At 48.1% G+C, this 13,709-nt stretch overlaps 1 protein-coding gene across 1 annotated transcript; it reads right to left on the bottom strand.

Moving 5' to 3' along the window:
- Positions 1 to 265: 265 nt before the first annotated feature.
- Positions 266 to 970, bottom strand: SF3B5 (splicing factor 3b subunit 5). Its single transcript, XM_072139518.1, has one exon. The coding sequence runs from the start codon at positions 903 to 905 to the stop codon at positions 645 to 647; it is 261 nt and encodes an 86-aa protein (XP_071995619.1). The 5' UTR covers positions 906 to 970; the 3' UTR covers positions 266 to 644.
- Positions 971 to 13,709: the final 12,739 nt, after the last annotated feature.

The raw sequence follows: 13,709 nt of genomic DNA, 5'->3' as shown, positions 1-13,709 counted from the left end.
ATGAACACTTCTGTCCAGTGGCAGGTGGTGCCCCAATGAAAGAAATGATTCTGCTGTAGCTCCTTGGCAGGGGTGGGCAATGGACACAACCGTTTAGTCTACAATGTGCCATCCTGTGGGTGATTTATTAATGTCAGATAAACCCCTTTAAAACTAAATGATTAAAGATATAAATTGCACCAAGCAGCCCATACAGGACAGGAGATGATATGATCAAGGCCCGGCTGCCCCCAGAGGGAAGAAAACCATACAAAGACTAATGGCATGGAATAGGAATGATCTTTAATCCAGCGCCCACCAGTGGTCAGGTGTGCACTACCAACACAAGAACAAACACGGATAAAAAAAAAAGTCCCCAAAACTGAGAAGCGGAGGCGTCACGTCCATGCGGCTGCTGAGGCCCATGCCCCTTACTGTGTGCAGACTCTACACAGTCCATACGAGCCGGTACCGATGTGTAGGTTCTATACTGTAGATATGAGCCGGTGCCGCCCAATTAATACGTGTAGCCTCAATGCAGTCAATATGAGCCGGTGCCGTCCAGTCACTATGTGCAGGCTCCATACAGTCCATATAAGCCGGTGCCGTCCAGTTAATATGAGCCTGGCCCCGTACGCGCCTGCGCCCTCCACCTCCTCCCGGCTCTATGACTCATCCGGCTTGTCTACAGGCGGTCCGCACGGCTGCAGCATCTTCTCCATCAGGTTAAAGCGCACCCGGGCCTTGCTCTCGTTCTCGGCCACGGCGAAGTAGTTGAGAAGGTCGAAGTGGCCCATGTAGGAGCAGTACGAGTCGCGGTGCTGGTTCACCAACCATTCCCACTTCGTGGTGTCCGCGTGCCCGGTGCCGATGTACTTGGACTGCAGGTGCTCCAGCTGACTGTGGATGGTATAGCGGTCCGTCATGGCGCCTCCGTATACAGCAACACACAGCAATGGCGAGCAGAGCGGAAGTGACGAAAAGCGGAAAAGCTTTTCTATGCAAGCGAGAACCTTGATGACATCACAGTCACATGATGTCTGCGTGTAGTGCGCTCCAGAGAATGAGCGCCCTCTTGTGGGTGATGCAGCAGCGGCCGGAAGATCGTGCAGCTCTAACTGTGTGCCCGCGCTCTGACTATCAGGATTGTATGAGCAGTGCAGTGAGTTCTCCTAGTGATGCTGTGTGCGATATTTGGAGTTTCTATGCGGAGTGTGCTAAATCTAGTGATTCTTTGAAGTTTTTCTCCATCTGGTGGCACTATGTAGAGCATTTACACTGCACACACCACAAAACGGTACATACTCCATTATAGATCCAGCAGATGGTGCACACTCCATTGTAGATCCAGCAGAAGGTGCATGCTCTATAATAGATGCACCAGAAGGTGCACACTCCATTATAGATCCAGCAGAAGGTGCACGCTCTAAAATAGAACCACCAGAAGGTGCACACTCCATAATAGATCCACCAGAAGGTGTACACTTCATAATAGAACCACCTGAAGGTGTACACGTCATAATGGATCTGCCAGTGCTCTCTCCACAATATAACCACCTGAAGTTGCACGCTCTATAATAGATCCATCAGAAGGTGCACACTCCATAATAGAACCACCTGAAGGTGCATGCTCTATAATAGATCCACCAGAAGGCGCACGCTGCATAATGGATCTGCTAGAAGGTTCACACTCCATAATAGAACCACCAGAAGGTTCACACTCCATAATAGAACCACCAGAAGGTGCATGCTCTATAATAGATCCACCAAAAGGCCCACGCTCCATAATAGCTCTGCCAGAAGGTGCACACTCCATAATAGAACCACCAAAAGGTGCATGCTCTATAATAGAACCACTAGAAGGTGCATGCTCTATAATAAAACCTCCAGAAGGTGCACACTCCATTATAGATCCACCACAAGGTGCACACTCCATAATAGAACCATCTGAAGGTGCACGCTCCATAATAGATTGACCTGAAGGATCACACTCTATAATAGAACCATCAGAAGGTGCACGCTTTATAATAGATCCGCCAGAAGGTGCACACTCCATAATAGAGCCACCAGAAGGTGCATGCTCTATAATAGATCCACTAGAAGGTGCATTCTCTATAATAAAACCTCCAGAAGGTGCATGCTCCATAATAGAACCATCTGAAAGTGCACACTCCATAATAGATTGACCTGAAGGATCACACTCTATAATAGAACCATCAGAAGGTGCATGCTCTATAATAGATCCACCAGAAGGTGCACACTCCATAATAGAACCATCAGAAGATGCACGCTTTATAATAGATCCGCCAGAAGGTGCACACTCCATAATAGAACCATCAGAAGGTGCACACTCCATAGTAGATCAACCAGAAGGTGCACGCTCCATAATAGATTGACCTGAAGGATCACACTCTATAATAGAACCATCAGAAGGTGCACGCTTTATAATAGATCCGCCAGAAGGTGCACACTCCATAATAGAACCACCAGAAGGTGCATGCTCTATAATAGATCCACTAGAAGGTGCATTCTCTATAATAAAACCTCCAGAAGGTGCATGCTCCATAATAGAACCATCTGAAAGTGCACACTCCATAATAGATTGACCTGAAGGATCACACTCTATAATAGAACCATCAGAAGGTGCATGCTCTATAATAGATCCACCAGAAGGCGCACGCTGTATAATAGATCTGCCAGAAGGTTCACACTCCATAATAGAACCACCAGAAGGTGCACACTCCATAATAGAACCACCTGAAGGTGCATGCTCCATAATAGATCCACCACAAGGTGCACACTCCATAATAGAACCACTAGAAGGTGCACACTCCATAATAGATCAACCAGAAGGTGCACACTCCATAATAGAACCATCAGAAGGTACACACTCCATAATAGAACCACCAGAAGATGCAGGCTCTATAATAGATCCACCAGAAAGTGCACACTCCATAATAGAACCATCAGAAGGTGCACACTCCATAATAGATCCACCAGAAGGTGCACACTCCATAATAGAACCACCAGAAGGTGCATGCTCTATAATAGATCCACCAGAAGGCGCATGCTGCATAATAGATCTGCCAGAAGGTTCACACTCCATAATAGAACAACCAGAAGGTGCACACTCCATAATAGAACCACCTGAAGGTGCCCACTCCATAATAGAACCACCTGAAGGTGCCCACTCCATAATAGATCCGCCAGAAGGTGCACACTCCATAGTAGAACCACTCGAAGGTGCACACTCCATAATAGATCAACCAGAAGGTGCACACTCCATAATAGAACCACCAGAAGATGCAGGCTCTATAATAGATCCACCAGAAAGGGCACACTCCATAATAGAACCATCAGAAGGTGCACACTCCATAATAGATCTGCCAGAAGGTGCACACTCCAAAATAGAACCACCTGAAGGTGCACACTCCATAATAGATCCGCCAGAAGGTGCAAACTCCATAATAGAACCATCAGAAGGTGCACACTCCATAATAGAACCACTAGAAGGTGCATGCTGTATAATAGATCCGCCAGAAGGTGCACACTCCATAATAGAACCACCAGAAGGTGCATGCTCTATAATAGATCCACTAGAAGGTGCATTCTCTATAATAAAACCTCCAGAAGGTGCATGCTCCATAATAGAACCATCTGAAAGTGCACACTCCATAATAGATTGACCTGAAGGATCACACTCTATAATAGAACCATCAGAAGGTGCATGCTCTATAATAGATCCACCAGAAGGCGCACGCTGTATAATAGATCTGCCAGAAGGTTCACACTCCATAATAGAACCACCAGAAGGTGCACACTCCATAATAGAACCACCTGAAGGTGCATGCTCCATAATAGATCCACCACAAGGTGCACACTCCATAATAGAACCACTAGAAGGTGCAGACTCCATAATAGATCAACCAGAAGGTGCACACTCCATAATAGAACCATCAGAAGGTACACACTCCATAATAGAACCACCAGAAGATGCAGGCTCTATAATAGATCCACCAGAAAGTGCACACTCCATAATAGAACCATCAGAAGGTGCACACTCCATAATAGATCCACCAGAAGGTGCACACTCCATAATAGAACCACCAGAAGGTGCATGCTCTATAATAGATCCACCAGAAGGCGCATGCTGCATAATAGATCTGCCAGAAGGTTCACACTCCATAATAGAACAACCAGAAGGTGCACACTCCATAATAGAACCACCTGAAGGTGCCCACTCCATAATAGATCCGCCAGAAGGTGCACACTCCATAGTAGAACCACTCGAAGGTGCACACTCCATAATAGATCAACCAGAAGGTGCACACTCCATAATAGAACCACCAGAAGATGCAGGCTCTATAATAGATCCACCAGAAAGGGCACACTCCATAATAGAACCATCAGAAGGTGCACACTCCATAATAGATCCGCCAGAAGGTGCACACTCCAAAATAGAACCACCTGAAGGTGCACACTCCATAATAGATCCGCCAGAAGGTGCAAACTCCATAATAGAACCATCAGAAGGTGCACACTCCATAATAGAACCACCAGAAGGTGCATGCTGTATAATAGATCCACCAAAAGGCCCACACTTCATAATAGATCTGCCAGAAGGTGCACACTCAATAATAGAACCACCAGAAGGTGCACACTCCATAATAGAACCACTAGAAGGTGCACAGTCCATAATAGGACCTCCAGAAGGTGTACGCTCCATAATAGATCCACCACAAGGTGCATGCTCCATAATAGAACCCCCTGAAGGTGCATGCACCTTAATAGAACCACCAGAAGGTGCACGCTCAAAAATAGAACCGCCAGAAGGTGCACCCTCCATAATAGAACCTCCAGAACGTGCACCCCCCAAAATAGAACCACCGGAAGGTGCACCCTCCATAATAGAACCACAAGAAGGTGCACGCTCTAAAAAAGAACCACTAGAAGGTGCACACTCCATAATAGAGCCAGGGTGGGGACTGGCGGCATTTTACTGCTAAATGGAGAGTCATAATTCATGAATTCAGTTCTATTGTGAAAACTAGTTTATGCAAATATTGAATTTGCTGCATGTCAAAGTGAGTTACTTTGTCCGTTGGCTCAATCGAAAGTTGCAAAATAGCATTTCCACCACATCTTCCCCAAAACAATGCCAAACATAGACAAAAAAATACCTCACCACCAGTGACTGTAAGATTCTGCTACAGGCAGGATCTTACAGGCAAGGCTTGTGGACATCCTTGGGGTCCTGATTGGACTTCAGGGCTGCCACAGCAACGATTGGCGGTCCTCTCTCCGGCACGTAGGAGGGGCGATCATTTGGGAAAGACCCCCAGAAGCTTATTAAAAATGCTGCGGTCGCACTGACCAAGGCATTTAATAGGTCGGTGTATACTGTGTATACTGATGCAGGCTTAACTCTGATGTCAAGTTGAACCGGCATCAGCTGATTGACGGATATATCCGTCAAAGAGTGTCAATCAGCTGAGCTCAGTGACAGATATATCCGTCACAGATATATCCGTTGCAGATGGCAGATCTTTATTTCTGGTCCATATATCACCTCTCTTCTAGCCAGAGTGTCTCATCTGCATAGGAGTGGTATTGAAAGCCATGGGACTTAATGAGCTGTCCTAGGCCAGAGGTGTAGATAAAGAAGAGTAGAGGTCCCAGGTCAGAACTTTGAGGGACACCAACACCAACATAGAGGGGGCGGGGTGAGAAGGTAGTATGAGAGTGATGGACACCGAACGTCCAGTTGTAGAGGTATGAGGAGATCCAGCAGAGGGCCAGGTGAGGGTGTCGAAGGATGTAAAGGTAATTAAAGGTAGAAAATAATCGTCTGGGGTTGTGATCCAGAGAAAATATAAGATAAATGAAGTAATCATTGATTTGTAATAATTGCCAGCGAATATTGATGTCTAGCAAACATCTAAATGTATTGCTATGGGGTCATAGACATGGCCTTGGTGTATGAGCCAATTGCCTGGTGTATGAGCTACAATTTTTGAGCAGGTCCCAGTCCTGTAGTCTTTTCTTCAGCATCACACACCAATGACATATTGGCCTCATATAATATAAAGGACCACGGTTATGTTGTTTGCTGCCAGTGAATGCGTATTTTCATACCAAATGCAATGCAACGATTCTCCTTTTTAGCTATTTTAACACCTGTTTTTGCCCCTCTGCCACATTAGCATAATTTTAAAGGTTGGTTTTAGAAGGAGGAGGCCTGTCAAGGGTGTCCCGCGATCCATGTCTCGGATCGCAGGCACATCCCCGCTGGCTCTCCAGGATTTAAAGGGCCAGCATCCTGGTGAATAGTGCTGGTCACTTCCGGTTTGCTATATAATCCGGCGGCTCCCGTCATTCCCTGTCGGATCTTGAGCCTTTTCTTGTGAAGTGAAAGCCCTCCTGTGTTCCTGCGTTTCCAGTGTTCCTCCGTTTTTCTGTGTTTCCAGGGTTCCTCCGTGTTCCCGTTCCTGTGTTCCTGTTACTGCGTTTCAGTCTGTTCCTACATTCCTATTCCGTATTCCTTCTCCCTTGTTCCTGCTGTGAGTTCCAGGGTTCCTTGCAGCGCTGTACTCCCGCTGTTATCCTGGGCACAAAATGTGTTTTGCATTACTACATTGGCTGCCACCGTGGACTAGTCGCACCTGTGGAACGACCTGGTGGCACCCCTCAGCAATAAGACCATCCCCCTATGCCACAGGCTCTGGTGAAGACCAGGTGCCACTTAGACTACGGTCCCAGTGTGGATGTCACAGGAGGCAGGTTCTACCCCTCCATTTGCTGATTGTAGCTTTTTGCAGAGGTGACAAAGATGGTTGCTACGAACAAAAAGGTATTAAATAGGGAATGAGAGGCAAAATACTTTGAGGAATGATTCCCAGGGACAACTGAAACAGAATTATGTTTCTTTGTTGTTTTGCTCAGATTGACAGTTACAGTTTCATCTTTCTAAGAGTGAATTTCCTGTCTTTCCACCATTGACTAGCCAACGCAACCTTGACCTTTCCATTTCTGTCTGTGGTTTCACCATAACCCAGAGGCAGCAGGCCTACTTTCTTGGGGTTGTGCTGTACTCTGACCTCTCCTCTGACCTCACTGCATATTCATTCACCTGCATGCTCTTGCCATATGCACCTTGAAAACATAATTTCTTACATATGGAACCTTTAAAACTCTAATTTTCACTCACCTCTAGGCTACTAGAACTCTTTACTAAACGGCCTTCAACTAACTAAACTCTCTCCTCTACAATCCATTCTTGTAGGGAGCCTGTCATGGAGAATTTGGGACACTAAACCACACACAGGTCCCTATGGACAGGTGGCTTACTGTCACAAATAGCCCTATACGATTTTTAAGCATTTGGGACAAAATAAAACCAAACTTGAAAACATACTTCCTGAAGGGGGTGTGTGTGAAGGGGAGCGGGTGAGCAAGCAAGGTGCAAAATTGCGTTGATCCACTCGGGCACTTAAATCCATCACCATCCGAGCCCATTTACCTGACATCCAACCTCCAAGGTACCTCAGTTCAAGACATTTTTTCAATTACGGCCTAGTGCGGCCTCAGAAGCCAGGGCCTCGATCCTTAACCACGGCCGGCCGCACCACCTCCCGTGCCTCCGGAACCCAGCCAGTGGGGGAGTAGGCCATTTACCCATCCGATCAGCCTCAGGGGGACCCTTGATGCTGTGGCCAATGTTTTCAGACAGTTCTGCAGCCTGGGGAGGCCATAAGGGCCTGCATCCAGCTGAGGCCTACCACCCTCCAGCTGAGGCCTGCAGCCCTCCACTGGTGCCTGCATTCATCTTTTGCAGACCACACCTGGGAGCTCCGGTGCCGCTTCAAGAAGACCCTGATCTCCGGAGCTAGACCAAGGGACTGGACTTGAGCTGCATCTGCAAGGTACTGTGCCCGTTGTCCTTCTGCCCTGCCCTGGCAGCCAACCAACTGATTCACAGTCACAAGGTCAGTGTGGACGGTACCAGGGCTCTTACAGTACCTCAGACAAACAGCCCGGCATTCGCCGACCCTGCAGTGCCCTGCAGGCCAATAAAACAACGGCCACATCTAGGCCCACTTTTATCTGGCCAGCAGCTTATACATAGCAGCCTGTACTGCTTAATGTGCTAGCCTATATCACAACTGACCTATTCCCAAAATAGCCTGGGCACCTATTCTGAGCTCTTCAGGCACCGGACTGCCTAATTCCACCACAGCAAACCGCCCTTAAAGGGCCTACATTCTATTCATCTTTCAGGCACCCCGCAACTTGGGCCTCCTCCTCATCTATCAAGAGACTGATATTTTTCGTCTCTCTCATGTATAGTGCCCAGCGAGGTCGATTGTGACCCACAGAGCGCCGCTCTAAAGGTCGCTACAGCCAGACATCAATTAGCCTTGACCCATCTTCCAGCTCTTCGCCAGATTCCATTTTCTCACAGAGAAATGACTTGTCCCAGGCGGAGGAAAGATCCATCACCGACAAGCCCTTCCATATCAGCACTTCTGCAGCAGTTTCAGGCAGCGAGTAGACCTCCAATGGCTTCCACCTCAGCTCCACGGGCTCAAACCCACTCGTCACAAGCCTCCCCAATCCGGGATGATCCTCCTCTGCTGTCTCAACCCACTGAAATGGCATCTGAAGATTTCCAAGATCCATCCAGGAAATTTTTTCACAAGGAGCTGTCAACAGCTGTCAAGACTTATACGAAGCAGCTCCAAAATGTTGCTACCAGAACAGACAACTTGGAGTGACATATGGACGATACAGCTGAAGCCCTTGACGAAGATCGAAGGACATCTAGAAGACCACCTGAACCGTGCAGAGGCCCTTAATCTTAAATGTGAAGACCTGGAAAATAGGTCCCTGAGAGGGAACATCAGAGGCCTACCAGAAACCATCACAGCTCTCAAGAAAACAGCTACCAATATCTTTGCTCCCTCTGCCTCAAGTGTACCCGGAGACCCAGACCAGAAGGTTCACCAAGAAATGTGGTCCTCAAACTCCAACATAAGGATTCTAGAGATGTGGTTCTAAATGCGTCCACAACTCCCAGACTCTGTGAAACTCTTTGCTGACATCTGCCCTTCTACCCTAGCCAGGTGCCGAGATCTGCAACCTATTACTGCAGCACTTTAAACAGCCCACGTCCGATACTGTTGTGGATTCCCCTTCTCTATTTCCTTCTCGCACGCGACTTGGTGGAGGGCTGAGCCTAGCTGGCACGTTACAATCTAGACACATTTGAATAGTAAACTGCTATGCACCACTGACCCTTCAAATCCCCACCATTAAAGCAATATTTCACAAACTCCGCCAATTCACCTCAGACAGCTCGGCTGTGAGCAGGACTGGCATGATGTGTCTTTATAGACGCTTATTCCTGCAACTGCTTAAAACACATAGCCTAGCTGATACATGGCGAGAATCACATGGCAACAATACAGGGTTACACTTACTTCTCGCCAGCGTGCCGTACCTACTCAAGATTTGTCTATATATTTACTAACACTACCTCCTTGCCTTCCTTACTTTATGCTATACACATACAGTCCTCATGGTCGGACCATAACAGTTTTTAAGTTTGACGCACAGATCTCATCGCTTTATTGCTGGAGATTAAAAAGGCACTCTTTGTAGATCATGTAACCGCTCCCAGATAGAATCAGAACTCAAGTCATACTTTAGCTCCACAGCTACCACCAACCATACCATCCACATAAACAATTCATTACCAATGCCATACCATGACTAGCGGCCAAACGTAAAAGGGATTGCACGTAGCGCTTAGAATTAGCCAACCAGCTACACCCCACATTACATCTTACTAAACGAATATATGATACTAAGCTTCAGCTTAAAGCTCTCCTCACCAAGATAACTGAAAGAGCACTGAAATGGACACAAGCCCTTCTTTACAAATATGCAAACAAAATGTACAAAAAGTTAGCACACCACAACTTGGTATTCTCTATCAAAACACAGGATGGAAGTGTTACCTGCCACCCTGAATGTATCTACAATACAATTCACCAATTCTATCAATCCTTATATACTCTACCAACCCAACCAGACTCCACTAGCATTGATAGCCTCTTGATCATGGTCCACTTAGCCTCCCTGCCAGCATCAGCTGCAGAAACCCTTTGTCACCGAAAAAGAAATTGCAGAGAAAATAAAAAACCTCAAGTTGGGTAAAGCCTCAGGCCCTGACGGCCTATCAGTCACTTACTATAAAACGCTCCTCCCCAACCTTCTACCACATATCCGCGCTGCAACGCCATCCTTCAGCACGCACAACTGCCCCAAGACTTTTATTTAGCCCATGTCACAGTCATACCTAAACCTAATAAGTATCCTCTATACCCCAGCAACTATAGGCCCATATCCTTGCTAAATTTGGACTAGAAATTTTTTACTTCAGTATTAGCTCAGCACATGAACTCGCTTCTACCAACATTGATTCATAGTGATCAGGTAACCTTTATCCCATCCCGAGAAGCCCCAGACAATATCCGCAAGAAAAGGTGTTCGATATTGGCCGATATATGGCTCTGCTATGGCCATACTTATTTAAACTCCTGGAACACTATAGATTTCCACCTGACTTTATATCCACCCTTAAGCTTCTTTATGACCATCCAGTTGCCTATATCAAGCTCTCTAAAGTGCAACCCACACCTATTCCTATTGCCAGAGGTACAAGCCAGGGCTGCCCCCTATTCCCAGCCCTATTTTCTCTGGCTTTGGAAACTCTGCCAGCAGCAATACGGGCCAACCCTGATAAACAGGGCTTTAAAACCACACATGATACTTACAAAGTAAGTGTCTTCGCAGATGAGCTTCTCCTCTCCATCACTAGCCCTCACACATCCCTTAACTTAACCCAACTCCTGGCCAGCTTCCACTGAAAACTGACAAATCTGAAGTGCTCTGTTTACATATCCCAGCTAGGACTCAAGAAGCACTAATGAATTCCTTAAGCTTTAAGATTAAACCACACTACATCACATATCTCGAGGTGCACCTACCAAGCCACAGGTCCACATTGTTCCACTGGAACTACACACCAATAATACAACAATTCAAAATAGATTTGGGCAAATGGTCAAAGTCCACTCTTTTCTGGCCATACTAAAAAATGACCCTAATAAAAATGGTGACCCTACCACAGTTCTTATATCTTTTCCAATCCTTACCCATTTTAATCCCTGTAAAAACATTCAAGCTTATCAACTCCCATATCTCCAAATTCGGGACAACAAATGACCACGCCTTGCACTATTTACCTTGTTCAAACACAAAAGCCTGGGTGGTATGTCACTACCCTATTTCGCCCTTTACTATAAAGCGCTCAAGTAGCCCGATTTGCCGCTCCTAAAAATGCACCCAGATGGATGTTGCTTGAATCCCAGATAATTCATCCGTTACACTTCCAAGCCTGTTCTGGATGACAGGCCCATTACCAACCTTATTGCAAGCCCTTTCCCCATTCTCACTTCACTCCTTAAAAGTTTGTCGCTCTCTTAGATTCCAACATAAATTGCAAACTAACCCTTCTCCATTATTACCCCTATTACATAACCATCTTTTCCGCCAGGACTAGAATTTGGGGACTTCCGATGGTGGGTGACGAGGGTATCACCCATTTGTAGCACCTGATGTCTATTTTCAATGCGCCCCCACTGGACATAAAGTCACGCTTTATGAAACAGTGGGACTCTGACTTTGGCTGCCAGTTCTCCTTGCCAAAGTGGAGGCACTGCTATACCACTCTAGCGAAAGGCAGCCAGCAAGTTTCGTTAATAGAGACCTCTCTTAGGATACTACATAGAATGTACTACGTTCCTGCACATCTTGCCAATATGTACCCCCACCTGCCCAACAGTTGCTTCCGAGGCTGATAAACCAGATAAACCAGCAAAGGTTAAGAATAAATCTCATCATGTAGTCCAATTTATAGCTTTAGCGACTAGAATTCACATAGCAGCAAAATGGAAATTTCCGGACCTATCTTTTACAGAATCAACCTACTGATTGTCACGGTTACACCCGCGATCCTCGGTACGGATTGAGGGTGTACCCATGCCTGCTGCCGCGGTCCCCGCTCCCCCAGCTCTCACTTACCTCTCCTGGCTCTGGCCTGCACTCTTGCTCCCAGCGTGTAGGCCGCATGCTGTTTCCATGCAGTTGCGTGCTCCTACCACTAGAGGGGGCGCGCGCAGACTTCTCCCAGCCTTAAAGGGCCAGCATTCTCCTTATTGGCTCTGGCATTCCTGGCTCGGCTATATAGCCTGACGACTCCCAGCATCCCCTGCCGGATCTTCATGTCCTGTTGCTGAAGAGAAAGCCCTCCGTGTTCCCGAGCGTTTCCAGACGCCTCTGTGGATTCTGTGATTCCCGTGTTCCTGGTTTCCTGTGTTCCCTTGTTCTGTGTTATCCTGTGGCGGTCCTGGTATCCTGTGGCGGTCCTGCAATCCTATGGCGGTCCTGCAATCCTGTGGCGGTCCAGTATCCGAGTGTCCTTCAGAGGTCCTGCCAGCCGTCCTTCAGAGGTCCTGCCTGCCAGCCGTCCTTCAGGGGTCCTGCCTGCCAGCCGTCCTTCAGGGGTCCTGCCTGCCAGCCGTCCTTCAGGGGTCCTGCCTGCCAGCCGTCCTTCAGGGGTCCTGCCTGCCAGCCGTCCTTCAGGGGTCCTGCCAGCCGTCCTTCAGGGGTCCTGCCTGCCTGCCTTCCCGTGGTCCTGCCTGCCTTCCCATGGTCCTGCCTGCCTTCCCGTGGTCCTGCCCGCCTGCCTTCCCGTGGTCCTGCCTGCCTGCCTTCCCGTGGTCCCTGTGTCTCTACCTTGGCTGCCACCGTGGGCCTAGTCGCACCCGTGGAGCGACCTGGTGACTCCCCGCCGCAGCAAGACCATCCCGCTTTGCGGCGGGCTCTGGCGAAGACCAGGAGTTCGCTTAGACTCTGCTCCTGGGTGTGGCTAAGGTTGTTATCTCCCGCGGTGGTCCAGGGAGTCCACTTACTTAGTCCTAAGGGACTATTCCCCTGAGACTGTGACAGTAAGATCCGACCACGGAGTCTGCCAAGGTCATGATCTCTGCCAAAGCCATGAACAGTGTCAAGGATCCGTACCAGCTTCTGGGTGACTTTCCCAGCACTATTGCCCAGCAGGCCCAAGAGATTGCTGCGCAAAAAGAACTCTTGGATAAACTCGCTGCCACCCTGCGGATTATTGCCTCCCAGCAGCAGGCTCCTGTGACTCCTCCTGTTGTTTCTGTCCCCCAGCCATGTTTTTCGGCAGCGAACTCTGGATCAGATTTTTTGATGCCACACAAATTTGATGGCAACCCCAATTTTTGCAGGAGTTTTGTCGTCCAGTGCTCGTTGTACATCAAGCTGACGTCCTCCCAGTCCACCCCCGAACGCACTAAGTTGGCATGTGTTTTTTCTTTGCTCACTGGAGAGGCGCTGGACTGGGCTACTCCCCTATGGGATAGAGGTGACCCGGACATGGTTACCCATACCAAGTTCCTGGCAAAAATCCAGTCCAGGTTTGAACCACCTAATCTGTCCTGCATGGTTCCGGTGTCCCCAGTGTCTCCGCAGCTTCCCAGTGCTGCACCAGCGGCGCCCAAGCCTCCGCAGCTTCCCAGAGCTGCACCAGCGGCGCCCAAGCCTCCGCAGCTTCCCAGAGCTGCACCAGCGGCACCCAAGCC

Source organism: Engystomops pustulosus, chromosome 3, assembly GCF_040894005.1.
Source record: "Engystomops pustulosus chromosome 3, aEngPut4.maternal, whole genome shotgun sequence".
In the NCBI taxonomy this organism is placed as follows: domain Eukaryota; kingdom Metazoa; phylum Chordata; class Amphibia; order Anura; family Leptodactylidae; genus Engystomops; species Engystomops pustulosus.
Note: the sequence above shows the minus strand (reverse complement) of the source record. Positions and strands in the feature narration are given on the sequence as shown.